Source organism: Cyrtonyx montezumae, unplaced genomic scaffold, assembly GCF_038088225.1.
Source record: "Cyrtonyx montezumae isolate F1298 unplaced genomic scaffold, pur_monq_1.0 scaffold_13, whole genome shotgun sequence".
Taxonomy (NCBI): Eukaryota; Metazoa; Chordata; class Aves; order Galliformes; family Odontophoridae; genus Cyrtonyx; species Cyrtonyx montezumae.
Window position 1 is genome coordinate 27,073,224 of NW_027071859.1, and position 24,048 is coordinate 27,097,271.

The 24,048-nt window shown below is 35.5% G+C and overlaps 1 protein-coding gene across 1 annotated transcript in view; it reads left to right on the forward strand.

Annotated features, from left to right (window-relative positions):
* The window catches only part of COL19A1 (collagen type XIX alpha 1 chain), a 178,564-nt gene that overhangs the window by 72,105 nt on the left and 82,411 nt on the right, over positions 1–24,048 (forward strand). Inside the window, exon 13 of the mRNA XM_065730891.1 lies at positions 17,024–17,077. Coding sequence (XP_065586963.1) covers positions 17,024–17,077 — 54 coding nt within the window. The remainder of the gene's footprint in view (positions 1–17,023; positions 17,078–24,048) is intronic.

A 24,048-nucleotide genomic window follows, 5' to 3' on the forward strand; every position in this document is an offset into this window, starting at 1 on the left:
TTTGAAGAGCAGCAGTTCTTCCAGTTACTAAATTATCATATTAAAAATGTATTAGTACTCCTGCATTTGTGACACACTGTCCAAAATAAAATATCTGTACTACTTTGTGAGTGACAAACATGATTAAAAAGACTGGAAAATTTGATTTTCTACTGATGCAAAAACCTCAGCCAGATCTTGTACATCAAAGAGCAGGACAGTGTTTGCATGTTGTATTGCATTATACCTTGAGTGTGTTACAGCTACTTGAACTTTAGGTGTTTCCAACTCGCTGTAGATAGAGGTGGTGCAGAACTGTTGGGAGAACACTTTGAGGAAGGGAAGCTACTGACAGTAATTATGAAACCTAAAATAGCACTGGTTGCCTTTTGTAGGAAATTGACTCCCACTTCTAGTGACTTGCAACAAATAAGGTTTACTTCACTGTGTGTGAAGTAAATTAAATCGAACAATCCTTTTTTTTGTTTTGTTTTTGTTTTTGGGTGATCATGTTATTCCATAGTGTTGAATATTTGAAATCAGCTGAGCCCATGGCCTCTCCATTCACCAAATCAAACCAGTTGACTTTGGTCTTTACTATATTTTCTGTTTTGTTCAAGGAAGCTTTGGGGATGTCATAGGCAACTGAGGCAGAAGTGATTGGTTGTATGTAAATCAGATACGGGAGGCATCTTTAATTCAACACATGGGTCTCCTTCAGGAATCTAGAATTCTTGGTCTGCCTTCATTTTTTTTTTTATGTTCGTTTTTGTTTGTTTTCCTATCAGGTTGAACCTGTACTAGCATGTGCAGGTGTTACCGCTGTGAGTTTTGCCCCATAAGGAAATAATATACTCTCACTTTAAGTTTTGTTTAGTCCTCCTTTATATTCTGTTTTCTTTGTGTTAGGCAGCCATTGTCATAGTCTCACAAGATAGTGTTATGACTGGCAACATAAGCAGTGGTCCACCCTTCTATAGCATGACTGAAAATGTATACAGTAAGAGCAGTTTTAATTGATTGGCTAGAGAAAGATTATACTGAGTGAATCTGTCCTCATTCTAATACTGTTCAGAAGTTGAATTTTATAGTGTGGACTATTAATAGCTGAAAAACAGCTTTAAAATCCAGAATGTTTTTGGCACATCAAAGATAAAGCCTAGCAGAATAGAATCTAACAAAAAGGTGTCAGCATAAAGAACTATCTGTAGGTGTTTGAGAAGGAAAAAAGTAGCATCCACTCACAAATTAAAATCTGTGAATTATTTGGATATGAAGCTGGTGAATCATAGAGTCCTTAGAGTTGGAAGAGACCTTTAAATGTCACCTAGTCCAACTTTACTGCAATGAACAAGGACACCACAGCTAGATCAGTTTGCCCAGAGCTTGATCCAGCCTAACCTTGAAAGTCTCCAGGGATGGGGACATCAACCACATCGCTGGGCAACCTGTTCCAGTGCCTCACTACCCTCAGTGTAAAAGATTTTTTCCTTCTATCTAACCTAAGTCTACCCTCTTTAAGCTTGAAACCATTTCCCCTTGTTCTGTCACCACAGACCCTGCTAAAGAATCTGTTCCCTTTTCCCCCTGTAACTCCCTGTTAGATGCTGAAAGACTGCTATCAGATCACCCCAGAGTCTTCTCCAGGCTGAACAGCCCCAGCTCCCTCAGCCTGTCCTCGCAGAAGCGTTCCATCCCTTGGATCATTTTTGTGTCCCTTGTCTAGACATGCTTCAACAGATCTGTGTCTCTCTTGTACTGTGGACTTCACATCTGAACACAGTACTCCAGGTGAGGCCTCACCAGCACAGAGCAGAGGGACAGGATCACCTCCCTCACCCTGTTGGCCATGTTTCTTTTGACGCAGCCCAGGATACAGTTAGCTTTCTTGGCTGTGAGGGAATGAATTCAAGAAGTTGCAAATGGAAGAAACTAAGATGTTTTAAAGAGAAGTATTGGCTGCAATACTAATGAATTAGTTCTGGGATACATATATTATTGGTAAGGCTCCAACTTAAAGGCTGTTGAAAGATCACCAAGAATAACTGTCTGTATAACACATAGCCCTGGAGGAAGGTAAGTTAGTAGTCAGCTGAAGAGAAATGTCTAAACATCTTCAAATACATAACATTGCTGCAAAGAGGAAGGGAATGGCATATTTCCTATCTGTAATGTGGATAACATGCAGAGTAACAGGCTGGAGGTGTAGCAAGGAAGAAATTAGGTAGCCATTAGGAAAGAATTCTTCGTTTAACACTGTGATTTCTTACAGAGTCATTTTCTTGTACTGTTTTGTGCTTTTTAACTTAGTTCTAGAAAAAGGAATGATCAATATAAATATTTATTACAGGAGAGCAGATTGTCTCATAAGACTTTTTCATTTTCTGTAAATAGTATCCAAATTATTCAGTTCATTATTTACACTGATTTCTAATTAGATCAGCACAGAGAGCAGCTAGATGGTTTCTTTTTCAGCGCATATCCTTGCTTGGTTTTATCCCTTAGTTTATGCTTTTCCATGATAAATAGTAAAATTCTGGAGCAGGGTACCCAAAGTGATTGTACAGCCTCTGCCCCTGATGGTTTGAAGACCAGCTCGCAGTGGCCTGGTCTGACTTTACAGCTGACCCTGCTCTGAGCAGGTATGTGGACTAGGTGTCTCCTGAGGTCACTTCAACCTCAGTTGTCTGATGATTTTATGAGACAGTCCAGGAATATGATATTTTTCTTAATCAGGACATGTGTTTACAGTATAAGTCTATCTGGAGAAATATATGTATATACATATATATTTAAAAAAACATATTGGGGGGGTGGATCATGAATATATATTTAATTTAGACAGTGGACTAGGAAAAGAAGTTGTCAAACGACTTGGTCATTTTTATGTACAACTTGGGGTATAGGTCATAGAAATTTTTAAGATTCACATATATTACTTGTTTGAGGGTGTCACATCTTGGAGAGAACAGTGACCTTTCTCAAATAACTGATCATCTGTTAGCTGGTGCTCTCTTCCTCATAGAAGCTGGATTGTCTCCTTGGGTAATGCCTGGATGACGGAAATGTGTACACCCTCTGAGATGCTTTTAGCTAAGTTTTCCTGAAACCCTATGAAACAGTTCATTTTTAAATAATAGTTAAAAAGTAATATCTGAAGGTCTTTTCAAAAATTTAAGCACAGAAAACAATACAAGGATAAACTTATAAGTTTATTAGTATAATAATTTCCATGCATCTGTCTGCTTGTGTTGTCATAGTTCATCCACACAAGCTGTGCTAATTCCAGTAGCTGAAGTTCTGTCCCTGTGTCTTCTAAAGACATTTTTACTTACAAGGTGAATCTTCAAGCAGTACTGCATATACAAATTGTTAAAAATGAAATGAAATACAGAATAGGCTAATGAAAAGTATTACATGCAGAGAATATCTATATAATACGCTGACAAGAATCTGTGCCATGTGAAGTTTGCATAGCAGTTAAGTTCCTTGTGTTCCCAAATCAACTACTTCACAATTCTCCCAAGTTTGATAAAAAGCACAGAAAACCCAGAATCCTAGTTTTTGAAGCCAGGAGAAACCCTGTTAACAAAAGTGAAGATCAGAAAGTGGATCTCCAATCTAACTACAGAGTTTGAAATAGCAAGGTTTTCTTGAAATGTATGTTTAAAGCTATGTCACAAAATTTGATGCATTATTTAATGACTTAATCTTTGAAGAGAAAAACTCAAGTCTAATAAATTAAAACAAAAGCAGAGTTTAAGCTGAAACATGAGTTTGTGTTGTTTAAATGCAGTGATTCATATACGCAGTAGTACTAGCTAATTTTTAAAAGAAGTACAGATATCTCAGTAACTACTTACAAATGTTTTGTTTCACTTAGGTAGCATTTGTGTCTCCAACAGTCATTTTCTGTGCTGTAATTTGCAACTTCTTAATTTGCTGAGGCAAGATGTTTAAGTGCTCCAGTTCAGATATGTTGCTAGAATAAACCCCAAATGGACCCATAGTAAGCGTCCAACTTGAAAACCACACAAGTTGAAATGTTAGTGTTGATGTGGTAATAAATACTGAAGCAAGTGCATTTGTCCTTGGTACCATTATCTCAATATCTTGTGGCCATTATAAGCATGAGTAACACATATTAGGAAATAGGATTGGATTATTACTTATTACTATTATTGTTCCTATTTATTTTGGTTCATGAAGTATATGTATCATGTGGGAATTGGAGATGACTCTGAGCCAGTTAATTGGTCAGATAAATGACCCCTAAAATACTGTTGTTTTGGTTTTGTTTTTTTTTTTACATTGTAAAATCTGTAATTTATCCCTTTTTTTTACCTCCTGGTTCTTGCTTCTGTGGATTGATTTACCTCGTCCTCTTTAGTTCTCCATTTTTTCATCTTCTTGTCTTCCTTCTTGGTTAAAATAAATATTCACTATAGCATACTTCATAGGTACTGCTATTTCTGAATTGAACTAGAACAATTAAACATCAGTGTTAAGGGACACTTGGAAACTGAACACCAAATAAATTTTGTGATAATACAGAATTCTGTGCATAGCTGATCCATTTTATTAGGAAAAATGATGACTGAAAGCCAGCACATTTTAAACATTAACTATAGCCAAGCAATTATAGCAGGATTCTTGCTAAGAGATAATACTGATTAGACTGAGCTTGGAAACCTGAATTCCTCTTTCACTCAGCTTCTTCATTCCTTGTTTCTGTTTTAACTCAGAGAGGCAATTACTGCGTACTACACATTGTAGTACACTGTGAACACTTCAAAAATTGATTATTTTACTGCAAATATTTGATTGATATTTCTCAATAAAGTGTTATAGATAGAAAATGTACATGTATTTGACTAAGGAAACCTTTGGGAGTATAGCCAGAATGACAGTCATATGTTATTTCCAAAGTTTCACCCTTCATTCTTTACTTTTTGTATGCTTTGATTCTACTTTTTTCGAGAAGAGAGAGATAATCTGGGGCTTGTCCAGCCTAAGTGTAGAAAAAATTGTCATCTGCTTAATTTTATTCTAAACGCAGGATGTTCTTTGTATATATTTACTATTTTGTGAAGTTCAATTTGAATTATTCCAGGAAATAGGGCTTCCTCTATTTCCTTTAGAAGAAAATTCCTAACAGACCTTAGTGTCATGAAGATTTCCTGGAGGTTAATATTTTCTACTTCATCCTATCACACCTAATAAAATACTCCTTTATCTTGCATTAATTCAGCAAATGCATGGCTATAAACTTCCAGTATGTCTCCATGTATAGTATAGGTTTTCTTTTTTTCTCCCCAGTCATCAGTAAGCATTTTTAAAATAAGCATAAGTAAATGCAGGAGGAGTCAACTTTCTGCTGTGCTACTAGATGTTAGTCAACATTTATTTTTGCTTGCTGATATTTTCATGTCGGTACCAGAAATCTCAGTGATGAAACCTGTCCACATGAGACAGCTAGGGTACTTGCAACCAATTTGAAAAACAGAAGTTATTGGTCATGGAATAGAAGGTGGCAATGGATCTGGAAAGTCTATAATTAAAAACAATAAAATAAAAAAATGACAATTAAGAGAAACAATTATTAACTCTCCTATGCACCCTTACAATGCTTTTATTTGTCAGCTGTAGATTCTGCTTCAAATACTATATATTCTATAGCATTTCTATATATGCTATTTAGTATAGGATATACTAAATTCAATAAGCTACAAATCTGGATGTAACTGTGGCTGCTGCATATACAAATCTGTTATTTGGTATCATTTTTTAAAGGAATTGAAATATATTTTGCATTACTGTCTGATTCCAGTTCCCTCATTTTGTTTGGATGGTGATGGAGTCAGTGCCAGTTTGCTGACAATGTCTGCTTGCCTTTGATATCCGTAACAGTTATTTTATTTAAAATAAATTATATTTTTTAATAAGTCCTCTAAATCACATTTCTTGCAGTCAAAACTGACTGCTTTATCAGCTGTGTGTAAACATGACCTGAGTTTTTTCATACTCGTCTCTTAATGCTGTAGAAGGAAGTATTAGAATTGTCTCCCTCTCATCTTGTAACTATCTAGCTTACAACTCACACCTTTTAAGCTATTTTTTGGGGGGAGGGGGGATATTTTTCCTTTTTTGGTTTTTAACTTACTGTTTTGCTGTGACATCTTCAGTAGCACTTTTCACTTGATGAAAAATATTCTAATGACGTTTTTTGCAGGACAGTCATCTCAATTAATGGGCATGAAAGTGTTTTTATTTAACAGATTTGTTTTTATCACAAAGCATATTTTATACTATCAGAGAGAAACCTGTATGCAGATATTTTAGGGGAAAATAAATGCATATTTTTAATTATACAATGAGTTCCTGCCTGTAATAAAAGCAGTGTTACTGGTTCTCATCCTACTAAGCTCAGTGTTACCTGAGCTTGTCCTGTAGCTCTATGGCATTTGGCTTGATGCTTCTCTCTTCATACTGTTCAACTTTCTCTTTGAAACAGGCTTCATCAGTACTGCTTGTTGGGAATAGTTTGTGGCCTATCATAACTCTTTAACTGTACCTGCAAATTGTACAGGGAAGTGTTAATTAGCCTGATTGAAATGTCTGCTAGAGATGTTCACAGCTGTGGTCTATCAGTTTACTGATATAGATGACCAAGTTCCAGATCCCAAGCTATATCACTTTTTAATTTACTTACAAATACCCATTTGGTCAGATTAAAGGCTCATCTAGCTCAACATCCTGCTTCTAATGGTAGCCAAAAGGGTTGTCTAGGGAAAAGCATGAAGACAAAGTAAAGTGAGCGCAGTGTTTCTCCCAATATGCTCTTCCAGGCTCCAATTATTTCTGACTGCAATCTCATCCAGATGTGGTTCCAGTGAATTTAGTAGCCTTCAATGGACTTCTCTTCCGTTAGCGTATGCAGTTTCACCTCAAATTCATGTAAACTTTTAGCATCTGCAGTATGCTGTGGGAGGAATTATGTTGTTTATCTTTATTTTAGAAGAACCACTTACTTTTGTTTATTTGGAAACTGCATCCTGTTAATTTAATTCAATGTCCCCTACTTATTGTGTTGGAAGATTCCTTTTCTCCTTTTTCTTATCAATCAGGAATCAATAAGCATCTATTATGCATCCCTGAGCTGTCTCTTACCAATTAAATAACTACTTACTTTGTATTGCCTGCTGTGACAACTGATCAGTATTTGATCTTTCTAATAGATTCATCTGGATGGTTTTCGGTTGTGTTGCAGGGTTCTGAGACACTTAACTTTTTTTAGTACACGAGTTCTGTGAAATTTTGATTTTAGACAGCTATCGTGAGTAGCAAAGTTCACTATATATATGTATAAGTCATGTATCTGTACAAAATCTGGTAATCTTCATCCTTCTGTTATTTCTTTTTCTCAACTTTTTCTGTTCAGCATTTCTGGTATGCTACAGTAAAAGGGAGCTGTTGATCTTACGTTATTTTTACTCTTGATAGAAGAGTAGGAGAGAGACTTGAGAACACAGATGCTTGATTGTTATTTATCCAAATATTTTTGCCTCTTGAAACACAATTAACCTCTGAGCTCGTGTATACCTTCCCATATTTAAAAGCCTGTGATATCCCAGTAGAAGTGTAGTGGAAATGAAAACATCTTTTTATCAGTCATAGTCACGATTTCATAAATTGTATAATAAAAATATTTATCTTGACAAGGATTCAAACTGTCTTTGTAACATGCAGTGCTCTGCAGAAACAGCCAGGTCTGCTCTGAACAAGGTAGCTGTGGTGTCAGAAGCATTGTAGATTCTGCAATGTTGAGAGATGAACTTTAATAAAAAGCAAAAGCAGAGCATCAGACAATTTGGGTGTACTATTTCTATTAACAGTTACTTCTGCGCTGCCTTGATGGTCTCTGTGAAGATATATCCAGCCATGGAAGTCTGGATACCATTACAGCTGTAGATGCTTGGAAATGTGCACTAGTTTGAAAATTAATAAGGATGCAAACCTTTCCATTGTCATTTTTGATAAATGAATTAATTAATTTTCATGTCAAAAACATTAATTTTTGATGAATGAATTTGATAAATTACAATTAATGTAGAATTGTTGTAACAATTTTATCTATAAGAAGTGTTGCACATATAGCATCTAGGAAATTATTCTTGAGTAGCCAAGAAATATCCACCAGTAGTGATGGAGAGCACAGTGTCATCTGTCTGCATAGATACGCTGAGGTCCTAGTTTCCATCTAGTTTCCATTTAAGTACTCAGTACTACCACTGAGGTGAGTGTTAAGGTCAGGGCACTTGAGTAAGAGAGGGGCAAGCACCTTGGAGGGGATACTTGGGGAAAACAGGAAGAATGAATGGTATACATGAGTACATTTCTGAGAAAGATGGAAGAGGTTGAGAATTATTTTGGAGGAATAATTCAGGAGTTAGATCAGTATTGAAACTCATTCTCTACTGCAGATCTGGTATTTTATAGTTCAAATGATAAAGCTTATTGTGAATTAAAATATCCTACTTTCTGATTCCACAGATCTCTTTGGTGAAAGGCCTTACAGTTCATTATGAGATAATGATTTTTGCTTAGTATTTATTGAGTATTTATTAACAATCTGAATTAAAGGAAAAAAAAGCAAAAAATGATAATACTGAGTTGAAAGATAAAAATGCCAGTAAATACATATGTAATTTTTTTGCAAATAAGATGTGGCCTCAATTGGATTCAAAAAAGACCTAGAAAGTGCCCATAACATGGGTGTTTCCCCAGGTCAGTCTCAGAGAAATATGTCCGACTGAAGTTCGATATCCAGTCATTTTGTTCAAAATTCGTTTCTATCACTGCTTCTGGATTTGTTTAGTCTGCTTGCTATTTTTGAATACTTTGTTGGCTCTTGGCCACCTGTGCCTTCTCCCTTTTTTTTTTTTTTGGCTCATAACTTAGCTTTCATGTTGTACAGATACATGTATTTATCCATTTATTTTCCTCATTTCACTTTTCTAAAGGCTGTGTATATTTCAGTAATACATTTGCATATGTGAAGAAAATGATTTTTTTTTTTTTAATCTGGAAGTACTATGAGAAGCTTTGTAGGTACAGAATATCATAACCTGAGTTCAAGTCCTTACAGATCTTATGGATTCTGGGAAATTTCAGGCCAGTATCGCTGATTTGCAGATGAAATTGATAATACCTCTTGGGTTGAGGAAAACAGACCAAAGCAACCCTGAAGTAGATTTGGAATAGCTCCTCCAAAATTTGTATGGTTCTAGTTCTCTGTGTCATTTGTTCCACAGATGTTTTTCTGTCACACACTGCTGTTTGTTAATGTCAGTATAACTATAGTAAGGATGTTATCAGAGATTTGTCCAAAAGTTGAAAAATAGTAAATTTCAGAGATGTGCACGTATGTGCCTAATGCAGTTAACTCCATCAGCAGCTTTATGCCTCTTCTTTGTAGACTGCAGTCACTGACTGTCTTTATGTTTAATTTAAGAAACTGAAGGAGCTAGCCTAGAAGAGCAGTTAATTTATCACAGAAGTTCAGAGATTCTGTCACAGTAAATAGTCCCAGTTGTCTCTGGGGGCAAGGGATGGAGTGATGTTTATCTTCCTGGTATGATGTGGCCAGTATACACATGCAGAAACAGTTTGACCTGTGTCCATATATGAGGACCTATAAAAGACCAGTGTTAACTTGCTTCTGCTCTTCTGCAATAGACTAAAGAACTTCCTATGGCACATGTGGTCTAGGCACTTCACTGCAGCCTAGCTAGAATAGAAAGATGACAGTTGTTTTCATGCACAGTATCCTATGGGATGGTTTTAAGCAAGTGTTGCCAGGGATGTGATAGGTGCGGATTTTGATCCTCCCAGTAAGGGAGAAAAATTCTTACATGAAAGCTGTAATTACTGAGTTTCTAGCTGTGTTTTGGAATGCCTTTAGTAGTACACGAGCAAGGTGTGTGTATTTTGAGCACAGAACAAGCCTTCTTCTCTGATAAATATCTATCAGAATACTGAAAATATCACACATTTAGATTTTACTATGGTCCATGATAACTTTACTGAAACTTCAAGGGGCTTCTGGTCTGAAGTTTGTATTCATGTGACCATAATAAACCTAATGTATCCTGAGAAAATGGAGTTAAATGTTACAGCTGTCTCCATGGGTCTGATGAACACAACTCAAAAATAATCTTAGCTACAGAAAATGACATTATTTTTGTTGCCATGTGGTAGAAATAGAAATGCAGCCTTTCCAGAACAGACATAGCAGCCCATCGACTTGTGCAAACACTTGACATTACTGTAACCATCTGCACAACATCTCTCAAAATCTAAATAACAATAGCAGTAGCCTGACAAAATTATGAAAGTATGGGTGCCTAAAAAATACTATGTTCTGTGAGAGCACTATCTGTCAGCTGCTAACAAGAACAGATTGGCTTTAGGTTCCTTAGGAGACAGTCCCTGAAAAGAAGCTGGTTTATTCCTCCTACGGAAAAATCTTCATTCAACACTAACACTAAGCCAGTATAAACAGAAACCTCCCCACTGAAAGGCAGACAGAGCTTTAAACAATTGCAGCTGAAAGTCAAAGTCATTTGTGATATTTACTTAAGGAAGGAAAAATAGAGTGCTAATTAAATCAGACAGCTTTTTCTTTTCAGTTTTTAATCTATCAATAGATACATAAGATAAAATTCAAAAAATAGTGTATTTGGCACCTTGGAGCCAAATTCAACCATTAGTTCTGTGGAATACTAAAACATCACAATTTTGTAGAAGTGTAAAAATCCAAGAGAAGTATTATGATCCTATTCTGCTAAGCACAGTACAAATATATGCTTAAAACATAGAATTTAAGATAGAAGATGGATTCCTACAGAGCAGACTTGATTAATTAACACAGAAGTAACTATTATAAAATATGATATGTCATCTTATCTTATTTTTAACAATAAAACTTTAACCTCAGGTAAAAAATTTTCATTCAGTTCTGATAATATGTGATCAAAAAATAATAGCAAAAAGGATATAGGCTACAGTGTTCTATCTGATTTTTTTTTCTTGATATTGAAGTTTTCTCACTGACATTGAAAGGCTTATAGAAAAAAAAAAAGTGAAAGGATGATGGAAAGATGAAGAAATGATAGCATACAGAACAAAGTTTTCAAACCACAACGTGGTAATTTAATATTGCAAAAAGCAAAGGTAGTGTCAGCATCTTGAGCCTGACCAGAGATAGTCTGGGGCATTTCTTGTTGAAATCAAAGCTACATGTTAGATTGTGATTAGTGTTATGTAAATTGTAGCAAGCAGGATTTATCTGAAATCTCTGTAGTTTTTCTTTCTGAACTGGGTAGTATCACCCAAAAGGCTGATTTTCTGGTTTTAAGTCTCCTTTGTTTTGACAAGCATTTTAGGTGAAAAAAATCTATTATGCCATGCACATAGGTTGTTTGTTCTGTTCATTACAGTATGATTTAGTACCTTCCAGTATTCATTAATCTCATCCACTAGCTCGTTAAGGAACCTTAGAAGTCTTCTAGATTTCAGTCAGTGAAATAATGTCACACTGACACAGGACTGAGATTAGATTTAGAGATCTGTGAGAAATTCATTAGGAGATCAAAAGATTCCTCAGCTGTGTTTTCGGTTAGTTGTTGCTGGTGTAACATGCTGTAGCATTTCCTAGGTGTGAATACACTGAGCTGGAGTTTTCTGAAGGCTTAGTTCTCAAGTATGTCGCAATTTAGATCATCCAAGTGGGGATTTCAGTGAGGCCAGCTGAGGCCAGTTTATTGCCTTCTGGGATGCCATGGAACTGCTGAGCTATTTTGGAAATTGGTGTTTGTCAATGTTGCAATTTGAGCATTAGCTTTCACAGAGAATGTAAAATTGTGATGAAACTACACAACGTGAGTGAATGTGAATATATTCTTTCAATCTAAAGAAGCTGCTCATTCTTAGGTTTTCTTTAATTTTATCTGTCCTCTCTTGTTTCCTCAGTATCCTTCAGTTTGATTTTTATTTTGGTGTTCTTCATCTCTGAACTGAGATGTTTAGGCACTGTGCATGTAGGTAATGTCTTGATGGTATATCAAGTCACTTTGCTACCATGTATATTGATGTCACTTGAATCAGTCACCTGTCTTTCAGTACTCTCATAAAACTAAAAAATAGAGAGATGTTATTTATTCAATGAGAGTGTTTAAACTCCTTAAGACATGCTTCCAGCAAACGTTACTTAGCAAGTATGTAATTCTAAGAGCTAGTACTATTTGAACACATTGCTTTGTCACATTTTCCAAGATACCAGAACCAACGCGCAGTCTAAAGGAAATGTCAGGCTGGAAGTGTGTATGGTGGTGTAGCTTATTCACTCCTACACACACATACAATGGATATCAACAAGGTTATCTAGAGCATTATCTAGAAATATCTGCCATGAAGGCAGTTGCATTATCATCCTAAATAAATTGTTAACGTCTTTTTTTGTACTTTTAAAACTTTAGGTTTTCAATCCATAAACATTAAACTTTCTGTCAACAAATGAAAACTTCTACTTGTATTATTATGTAAAACTTCTTGTCTCATATACAGAATTATTTTTCATACTTGAGAGTCATCAGCTCAACCTGTGCTAACTCTTTTCTCAGGAGGTTGGATTTCTTGTTCATAATTTCTATCATTTTAAATTGGAGAAGAGCAGGTATTTGAAAGCTGGCAATGTCATGTGAAAAATACAATGCCCTGAACTGGACACTGACCTTCACAGTTCTCATTAGTGATAAGTAAACTAGAATAATTTTATGGATATTTTTTTCAATTTGCATTTGGATCATCCTGAAGTAGAGCTTGGTCTTTTAAAAATAGCTTTGTGTTACAGCCTCACACTCACTGTAAGATCTGTGGTAATCCCTATATCCTTTTCTGCAGCTGTGATACACAAGCTATTCTTTATTTGCTATTTGTGCATTTGATTTTTGAAGCTGGAGAGGGCTACACTGTAGTATTTGTTGAAATTGATTTTCTTTTTGTGGCTGTACTTATTGATTGAGATAATTTTGCATTTTATGATTTTTCTAAAAAGAATAAAAATAGATGACTGCCTCGTGCCTGTTGTACAGGAAGGAGAGTTCAGCAGTGTAGTTTGGATCCATGGACTGGCTTGTCTTCAGCTCATTCTGTGCCTAAGATTTTTAACTGAGCTGATGTGGTAGTTTGTCTTCATGTAGCTTCTCAGGGAGCTTGCTTAGAAATGTAGTGCATGACACCAAGCAGCACTCAGCCACTATGTGCTTCAGTGTTGCCCAGGGTACCTTAAGTGAAGCAGGAAGGAAACATCTTTCACCTGACACATAATCCAACTTGGCCAGTCATGGCACCTGTTGTTTGTGGCTCTTGCAGTAGACAGTGATGTCACACTTTGGAATCAGAAGTGTTTTGGTCCTGGTTTCTTGATAAGTGTATCTGCGTAGCTCTTGAAATTGCCAGCGCCTGTGAAGAAGCTTTCTGACTACTTGTTTTCATGCTGTGCTTGTGTATCCTAAGTGGGTTTGGGAAGACACAGGGTTTGCAGTGACATCCTTCCAGGTTGAAGTTGTTGATTTTCATGTATATTTCTGCTCTGGTTTTGCACTCTCTCTTTCTGACCCTGTTTAGGTAACAGTTTTTCATGGGTTAAAATCTGTTTGGAAATAAGCTGCTTTCTTGACTCTTCCAGTTACATGCACAGTTCCTCCAAAGTCTGAACTGAGACAGAATTATTAGTTTGCTTCATTACTATTGCTCTTAAATGGTATAATGTTTCAGCAGTACTTCTCCCTGAGTGCTGCTGCTTCCCTGTAGCATGGTATCTTGTTTTCACGCGAAGGCTACAGGTCAATTAGTAAGAATGTTATTGGGATGGAGCCCTTTGTAACCCCAGCATTCTAGAAATATGTCAGTAAAAAGAGAAGTAGCCATATGGGGGTACGTGTAAGCATAAAAATTTAGTTATCTTAAAGACTGAGTAGGGCAAAATCACAGTTTTTCAAAGGTTAAACATTGTGAAGTATCAGCATTGAGTTAGTGATACTGTATGCCTTTCATACTTTGAAGAATATTTCGGCTATTGTGGACAATGGTACTTGAAAAATGCTTGGAACAAAGGATATCAGGAGTTCAGGATTAGTGCTATTAACAGAGCAGCACTGCAAAAATAAACTTTACCTTTTTAGGTAATTTTTAGGTATGGATGTATTTTATTTCCAAATACATCAGTTTGCTTTTATAGTAAGGAAAAAAAAAAAGTTTGCAAGGAAAATTAGGCACCCTTAAAGTTGCCAAGTGTCTTGAGGCTGATGCTTTAGTCTTGCAGAAACCATGAGCAAACCCACAGCTCTAATTAAAGAATGTTACCACTGAGTTCACTATATCCAGCACAGCATGCTGAAGACTGAATCCCTCCCAGTACTTACACTGCAGCAACCCCACCGGCTTGTTCCATTGGGGAAATTGAAAGCTGAATGCACCCAAAGCAATGCAAATAATTCTGTCTTATATTGGATTAGTTTTAGTAAACTAATAAACAAGACATGGCACTTCCAGAGTTTTGTCATCCTGCTTTTGCAATTATCTCCCAAATAGTCTTTAATTGTCTCATCTGAGTACAGTATATGCAGGCAGGAACATTAGACAGAAATGGCACTGACACATTTTCATCTCTATTTTTTTGTTAATCTATGAGGTAACCCACGATGTTATTAACAGCCTCATCTGCACTGTAGAGTGGCTTCAGCATTTCTGCAAATTGGCTACATTTCAAGCTGCTAATTATGCAGAATAGTTCACAAAGACAGAAATGAGCGTGACTTGGCTCTGTCTGCAGAAGAATAAATTGTAAGAATTGGATCTCTGTTAGATTTGAATTTTTGTTTCACAGAGAACATGAACATTCCACACAATAGGCTTGGCAAGTATAGATAATTTACTCCATTAAAAAATCAGAATAGATTCAGTGTAAAATGACATACATGGCAGGAAGCCTGAGGGTCCTGGGCTTTTGCACAGGTCTGGGCTCATTAGCAAAGGGTGTTTTTTATCATTCTGTCTAACTGACAAACATTTTAAATCTGAGTGTCTCGTAAATCATAACAAATGGAGTCTTTCTTTCTTCCCTGCATTCACCAGCTACACTTGTATGTGTCTAAAACTACTTGCCAACATTTTAGAGTTACTGTTTGCCTGTTGAAGAAGAAAAAGGCAAGATTTCCAGTGCGTGCCGCTAATCTAAGATCAAGGCAAATGACGTGCAAGGGCAAGGGGCAAACTTCTTCAGTTTTAGGCTCTGTAAATGCATGTTTTTATTTAAATGTAGATGCAGTATAATAAATTATCACAAGATACTTTTAACTAAGGTTTCCACATATTTACCAACGAATTTACAAGCTGCTATCAGCTTGTACTAATCAAAACTGTGGACAGTTATACCATTTTCTCATAAATTATGTAGGTGGATAAGTCATAGAAAGAAAATGACAGATTCATAAATTTAAAAATTATTCTAATCTCATATAAATACTTTATAATTAGGAGTTAAATATGTGACTAAATATATGATTATATGACTGTACCTTTGTAGATACCACAAAGTTGTAGCGATGTGATTTGAAACCAGTTGAAAGATACTAAAAGAAGTATTGATCATCCAGCATGTCACGGGGATGAAAACTAAAATGTCATTTTATTCCATTTTCTTCTAAATATTTTAATTGGGCAATAAAAATAAAAATAAATAAATAAAAGAATAAGAACTTTGGAACTTTAATCATTATTCTTTAAACTGATACAGATGTTTAGTATCTCAAAGTTTTAATTCACAGAACAAAAACATAACAGATCAAACATGCTAGAATAACCAATGTTATATTGCTGTAACTTTTTTGGAATCATTTTTGAGTTTTGATAAGGAATAAAACAATAATTGAGGTAAAAACAGAATCATTCAAGTTAATGTATATCACTTGGTTTGTTATCAACAAGACGTATTTAAATTGGAAAATAAAATAAACTACTGAAGCCATCTTTTGCATGGAATTATTAAATTTACAGTTTATTTGCTAATTTGTTAGTAGGCTTGAGTTGCTTGAGAAAGCTCATACAAATTCATTTGTAAGACTTATTAGATGAAATGCCCTCTGTCATTGCCACAGGAAGAATAGCTTTGAATCAGAGTTGTGTCACAAATGGAATTAGCTGAGTGATCTCAGTTCAGTGCCATTTACCTAACAGAATTATGAAGATTATGCTGACATAATGAATAGGTTCTGCTCAAACAAATGTAGTCCACTGGAGATAATTAAAATTCAGTGTGGGGCTGTTCCTTTTTTTTTTTTTTTGGTTGATTAATGAAGAGCTTGGTGAAGTCAGTCCTCATGTTTTTATCAGAATGATGTTATTTTTATAATTTGGTAAAGTTCAGTCTAGTGACACAGATGGATTTGTAGAGCTGTTTATATTTGCTGGTACTGGCAATCCCCTTTAAGTTATGCTTCAGACAGATGTATTTTGGTAACTTCTAGAATAGCATGGTAGGTAGAGACGGTATGGAACTGAATCTTTTCTTGTGTCTTACAAATAATATTATGTTTCATAAGGAAGCACAGAAACCAACCTGTATCATTGATTCTGAAGAATCCTTACTGCTTTTTTTTCTTTTGATTCATAAATAAATTAGATATATGTCCCTTATATTCATCCAAGAAATAACAAAAATTGTTTCAATCTTTCTCAATTTCAGGCAAGGAACCATGTAACGGTATGAGTTAAAGATGATACTGATAACAGTTCTGTTATCAGATGGTTAAAAGTGCTTTCTTTTGGAATCTAAGGAATAATTTTGCTTGTGAAATCAAAACTGTACTTGTGACATTGCATGCAGAACAGACAGGAATCTTAAAATGTTTTTCCTGTTAAAAAGAATCATTACTTAGTATTTTTCCTGCATATGTAATAAAATAGATATTCATTCTTTTAGGGTGAAAAAGGAGAAAAAGGAGAACCAGGACCAGAAGGTATTCGTGGAAGAGAGGTAAACTGAAGATATAACACACAAGTTACAGACTTTTGGGGGAATAGTCAAGTCAGAATTAATGTAAGACTGATTTAGAAGATGCATGTGCTCAGAAAGCTAAGAGAATGGGCAAGATAAAGTGTGTTCAGATTAGATATGAGTTCTTAGGTCTTAATGGCGTATAAGAAAGCTGCGGGTAAGGATGTAGTATCCTCTGTGATAAAGCAAACACAGTAGAGATGACAGAAGAGGATTTTTCTGAAGATAAAGCTAGGCCTGGAGACTTAATTTCTGAAACGAAAGTGCACAGGCTGTAAATCATTCCCGAATGAGAGCCGTGGGTCATTCACTGTGCCATGTGGCTCATGTAATAGAGAACAAGAGTTAAATTTTTACTTATTTTCTCTGATAGTTTTCACTGCCTAATTAGTTAATTGATCTGGTTCATATTTGAGCTCTAGTATGAATCTAAGTTAAAAATAGTACCGGATGATCCTGGTCATAGTGTTCACATCCATGTTTGAACCTGAGCTAACACTCAGACTTGGCTAGCATTAACACTCACTTCTGCCTCATCAGTTTTTGTATTTATTTTCAAACATATTTAACTAAGACAAGAGGGCAGAAATTTGGAGTTTTGTCAGTGCAGTACAGAAGTGGCAAAGCAGTATGATTTGAACAGCAAGATTTAAAAATAAAAAGAAAGCCATCGGTTTTATTTATCCCCCTTTTCCCCTCCTGTCTCCCCTTGACCTAGCTGCAGGTCAGCCTGGGTTTAGGCTCTGATAGTAAAGGATATTGTTGCTCTCCAATTGCAAAACATCACAGCTGAAGGCAATAAGCATCTCATAGAGGGACTGAGTCTGGCTGTCAAAATCTTTGAGGAGTAGCTCACATTATGACTGGAATACTAGACAAAAATGAGATACAGGATTTGAAAAACAAATTTAAGCAAACCTTTTCTGCCAACATTGCCAAAAGAGTGAATAGTTCAGCGTTTGACACCGAAATGCTATGACAGTCATGCTGGGCTTGCTAAGAGCACAAGCAATATATAGGATTATTTGCATTGAGCTATAGATACAGTTTTTAAGACCATATACAAGATTTTGATACTTTTAATTTCATCTGGCTTTTTATACGCAATGTAGTAATAAAAAAATAGTTTTTCCTCATTTAGGTTATTATAATTTAATGCTAGTTAAATCAGACTATTTTTGGCTACTGGTAGATATCCTCAATGTGGAAACATATACTATGAACTGAGCTGAAGCTGTGCTTAGGTATTCAAAGAGGTATTCTCTTGTAGCCTGCTTGTCTGTAAAGGTGAACCATATATTTCTGTCATGCATACAGATTTGCTGACAGCATGGAAAAACACATCTGCGTTTCTTTCCATAGCTCTGGAGACATTTCTCTATTGGTCTTACATGATCTCCTTTACTACATGGGATCTTGTTCCATAAATTTTTTAGGATGAGTAAGGTATACCACGTATCTGGTGAACTCTAGAACATATTTGACATTGTGGCACTGAAAGTGTAAAATATTAAAACATTTATAAATCAGAATATTTAGTGAACTGTTGTAATGTGTCAGAAAATGGTGGATTATCATCATGGGAACTGCCTTTAAAATATTTTTGAAATAGAATTGCACAAGGCAATATAGCACTTTATTGTTTGAATCACACATGATCCCTTTTTAACAACACTTTAAAAAACATGCTTCGGATTCAGCTATTAGAGTGCATGGAAATGCCAGTCATTAAGTTTAAATGCAAAGTACTGTGTGTCATTGACTCTTGGTTACTATCAGTATTTCTCAGTCTCATTCCATATGCATAAATGTAACATCTGATATTTCCGAAATAATCAAGTTAATCTGCTTACATGGGCATAATCTGCAGTGGTGTATAAAGAAAGCCTGAAAACACTCAAAGCTAGTGGTGTCGGCTGTTGGCAGCTGTTGTCTCTGCCTGGGGGAAAGAGGGTTTCTGCACTCACAGATGAAGAACAGGAAAATGATGACTGAACATTTCGGAAGAAATATATCTGAATTCGTTTTAATCAAAATCAGGAAACAGAGTCATCACAGAAACAAATTCCCTTTTTTTTTTTTTTTCCTCTCCTGTTACTACTTTTGTTTTCTTAACTGTACAAGAAGTTGTTGCTAGAATGAAATAGAAGTCAAAACTGATTTGGCAATTAGCTTTGTACAGTGTTGAAGGGTTATCCAGAAAGGTGAAGTCCCTCATCCCTTGCAGATTGTACTAACTGGGTAAGTCAGAATAGCATTCCGAAACAGGTTTGGATGCAGGAACTGTGTATATATTAACTGCTCTGCACATCTCCACAAATTATCACTCCACAAATCTAAGACAAGTTCTAGCGTGCTATATCCCTATCTGAGACATTAAAAATCCATCTGACAGCATAAATACTAGTGTAAATACTAGTAATGTGGTTGCCATTGTTTTCAGCTTCTTAAGAAGCAGCTATAAATACCTTACGTTACTAATGTAGTCCTTGTGTGTTATGTATTCATATTACATCTATAAGCAGCCATTTGCCTCTATAATATGAACAGCCAGTTTTCTTGAGTAGCATCTCTTAAGTTATATTCCTTGACTTTTATAGCCACTTGAAATTAATAATGCCATCATTTTTATTGCAGTAACAAGTGGATGTTCATGGGCACACTGTCTGAGAGAAATCCTATTAAATACAATTACTTCTCCATTATGCTCATATTGCATATGGAATATAGACAAATTGGAGTATGGACAAATATAAACAAATATATGGAATAAAGACAAATTTGGAGTATGAGTATCCATGCTACTACCATGGAATAAGATCTATGTGGTATTCACAATCTTTTAAGTGTGAATTTAAAGTAAGTCTTAGTCATTGAAACTTCTAGACTCCTTCTGGAGTCATGTCATTTTCTTGATCAGTGGCGCAGGCAGAAATGAATACCATGAGATACTTAATGTTTTGCTAACATAAATGAAATGCTTTAGCAACAGTAAGTAAGCCTGTATAAAAACATTATAAGAACTTTCCCAAGTAAAATGTTCTTTTTCTTTACGTGCCTTATATTGAAGGACAGACCTATGAATTTAAGTGAGCAATAAGAAAATCACAAGTTTTCAGTGTAAAGAAGGTAATATGTACACATATTGGGTCATTTTGTTTGCTTTTCTGTTTACATATTTGTAAATATGAACAGAATTATGAACATTTTCAAAAGGCTCTAGAGTCTTGTTATGATAGTAACAGTTGTTAACCTTCACACCCTCACGGGTTTTCTTTCACTCTCTAATCTTGAACTGTCTTAGCATTGTATGGAAATATTTGGATGGTAAGAGAAGAATCCTACTGCTTGAAAGTGTGAAATTTGTAGTATTATTTACTTAAATTTAGTTATCTCATGATTCTGTTAGGAGCAAAAGTATGAAGAAACAGTAGGGTTAGGATCTAAACATTTGAATAGTATAGCCTTCTGAAGTTTTTGAATGATATTAACTGGAAATGCCCAATGGCAACATTTAAAAGTATTTGTGGTATAAAATGGAAAACAGTGTATTGCATGACTTGGAGCTCTGAAAATGCCTCACTACATTAGAAAAGTTTTCCCACTGTACAGCTTGATGCTGTACAGCTGACTCTGTAGTTATTGCTTAAATTAAATTTTTAAGACTGTTTTGTGGAGAAAATATGGTTTTATTGTCTTATTAATTGGAGTGCTTCCAAGTTTTATTATACAGAAGTTTCTGATTTGATCCATAACAATTTGGTTTGACAGTCTTTATTAGTGTGCTGGACTGATTAATGTATTTTCAGCCCTTTAGATAGTATGTGTTGTGCTATGAAACTATGATATTTTAGCCTGATATAAGATTAAATGAATTTAATGTAGGCCAGAGACTATGTGCATGAAAGTCTGGAAACATTTTCTTCATCCAGCAACAAAAATAAAGCTGAATAATAATTCCCAAACAGTTCTCTTATAGAGTGAAAGACCTCCCCAAAACACAGTGGCAGTCTCGAAGCATTTCTCATTGCTTTGTGCATGCAGTGCAATACTTGTTGGACAAATAAATACATCTCCAATAGGCTCAATATGGCTGCTATGGGAGCAGCTTGGTTTCTCTCAGACATGAGCATCTATTGGCAGCTGCAAATACGTTTCACCTGATTCATTGATTTTCTGTCATGGTATAGAAGCATTAGCTGTGGAGAACTCAAAGAACATTTTCAATGTACAATAGTTTTCTCAGGCCTTAGTGAACCTGATAAGAGTAAGTCAGAATTCATCACATAAAGCATTAGGGAACCAAAAGCATGTTTCACTTGGAGAGAACACTCAGTATAACATTAACAATTCTCCTAACATTTCTGAGCAGAAGAGAGTTTTCTTATTGATAAGTTCATACAAAGTTAACAATTCTGTTATCCTAACATTATTTTTCAGACTTCTCTGATCAAATTCAAGTCTGTTACTATGGTAAACATTTGTCTCAGGGTGAGAGCTTAATGGATTTCTCAGATATTTCCCAGCTGTGGATAACTAACTAATGGCAGCTGAGAAAAGGCTGTCGGCCCTTGTCATCTAATGCTGCTGGTGAAGTTTGCATTGTTTCTGAAAACTGTTTTTATATCCTAATAGCGTATCATCAATGAGCTGTTAAACAGAACCATGGCTCATGACTGCCTTGGTCCCTCTGGTTCTCCAGTCCTCATGGAAGTTCTTTAGTCCATTTGTCTGCTGTCAGCAGCATAAACCTTAGAAACCGGTAGCACTGCAACAGTTTCCCAGTAAACTTTCTTTACTTGCCATAGCTTTCTTCAGGTTTCTGGGTTTGCTCCCAGAGTAGTTTATTTTCATTCTCTTGCTGAAAGTACACCTCACACCATCCTGGCCTGCAATTCTAGTCCTGCTGTTTGGGCTGCAGAGTTTTTAGTACAATAATTTCCAACTGCTTGGTCTTAGCTGTAGAGGTGCATGCTCATTAAACTCTTATAAATCCCTAATGTGACTTTCAAACCCAGATGAACATCACAGTGTCAAGGTTAGCAGCAACAAATAAGACTGCAGAAAAATCTAATTTACAGAAGCAGACTCTTAAATTACTTGATGTTTTCCTTGTCCTGTACAAGTACCAAGAGCTGTGTTTCCTGCGGTAGAATTCACAAGAGTGAATGTGTTTGAATGGGGTTGTTCCCATTGTTTGATGGGCAGTACTCCTATAGGCTAGAATTTCTTTGTCATATAGTTTCTCTGACACTGCACGCATATGAAATATGAATCCCAAATACAAGCAGCAAGCTATGAGTCCACTGTTGTCTTCATCTTTCATTCTTTTTTTTTCTAGTAACGTTAGGAGTATTGGTTTGTGTATCATCATGTTGTCAGAAAAAAATTGCGGTCAAGGCCACTTGGCACAGAGGAAAATATTCAGTTCCCTTTTCTCTCAAATTCTTTGACTGTTCTGATCTTATCCAAATGACTAAAACCATAGGAACTGAAAAACTGTTTAGTGTCCTGGCTCCAGTTATACCTGACACTTCTTCTGAACAAATAAAATGTTCTCAGACTCAGTAAGGAAAATATTTTTCAGATCACTATGTTATTTTCTCTTCTTCATGGAACTCCAGAGCATGTACTGTATAAGATTGTCTCTGGTCTAAAAGGAAAATTTAAATAGAAAAGTTCTTGCGTCTTATGCCAGTAGTGCTGATAATAAATAGCATTTCATCATTTTAAGAATTCATAAAGCCATGTTCCTTTTTACAGTTTTAATGTGGAATTGTTGTTTTTTGTTTTTTTTTTTTTTCCTTAACCCAGTTGATTTAGTTGGCTGGTTAAGACTTAAGTAAGATAGTATCAGAAAAAAATCTAGTTACAGGTTTGTCAAAAGTAGTGTCAAGCAAGATGATAATTTCTCCTTTAAATTTCTTCTGTCAAAAGAAACACCATCACCTTCACCTTCTAAACAAAGAGCCTGCCTCAAGTTTTCTCTTTCCCCTGTTGTACCCAGTTTTGCTGACTTTACCTTCTTATTGGTATTTGTGAAATACTTGTCCCAGTAATTTCTCCTTTGGCCAGCAGTTCTATTATACTCACTCTCCTGTCTTGTTATATCTGATGTTTTTCATTTCTGCTGTTTCTCTGTCTTGCTATCTTGTGACCATTCGATCAGCCTCCTGACTGCATGTCCTAACACTTACTGTACACTTTGACATCCATAGAGGAACCCTGATGTATGTTTATTTTGACCTGTAGAAATACAAACCTATAGTCCTTACAGCAGATAAAAATGTACCATGTGAAGATTGTTTATGAGGAATTTTAATAAGTTCGTGAACTTGTAAATGTTCATTGTTGCATTGTTCTGGGAAAGCTAGAATTAGATGAGGATAGACTTCAGTAACTTCTTTATGCTTTCTTATGTAAGTTATTAAAGTTATTATTCAGTTCTTGAATTTTACAGATCTGTTAACAGAATCCTTAGATCAATAGAAATTAGCATTTGTCTTTCAAGATTGACCTCTGACTACTAAAATATTGTAGAAGATGAGCTTTTCTAACTGAAAGCCTCATAAAAATCATCCCAGTTATGTCTGTTTAGATAGCTATATCCATTTTACTGAAAGATCCTGTTCTGGTCTCTGCCAGAGACAGGATACTGTATCGTACTCTGATAGAAAGGGCTACAGATTTTACACAATACAAGAATGCTTATTTCTTATGCCATTTCAGAGGTAGTCAACAGCATTTAAACCTTGGAGCATCTTTAAAAGGGTGGCTTTCTGGAAGAATAGGCATGATATAATACCAGGTGTGTTTTTCCAAGTGTTCACAATGTCTAGGACTTACTAAGATAATAATTAAAAGATATATATAAAGACATTATATGTCTTCTCATGAGATAACTTCAAGGAATTTTTTTTTTCTAATATCACTTATCCTTCTTAGAAATA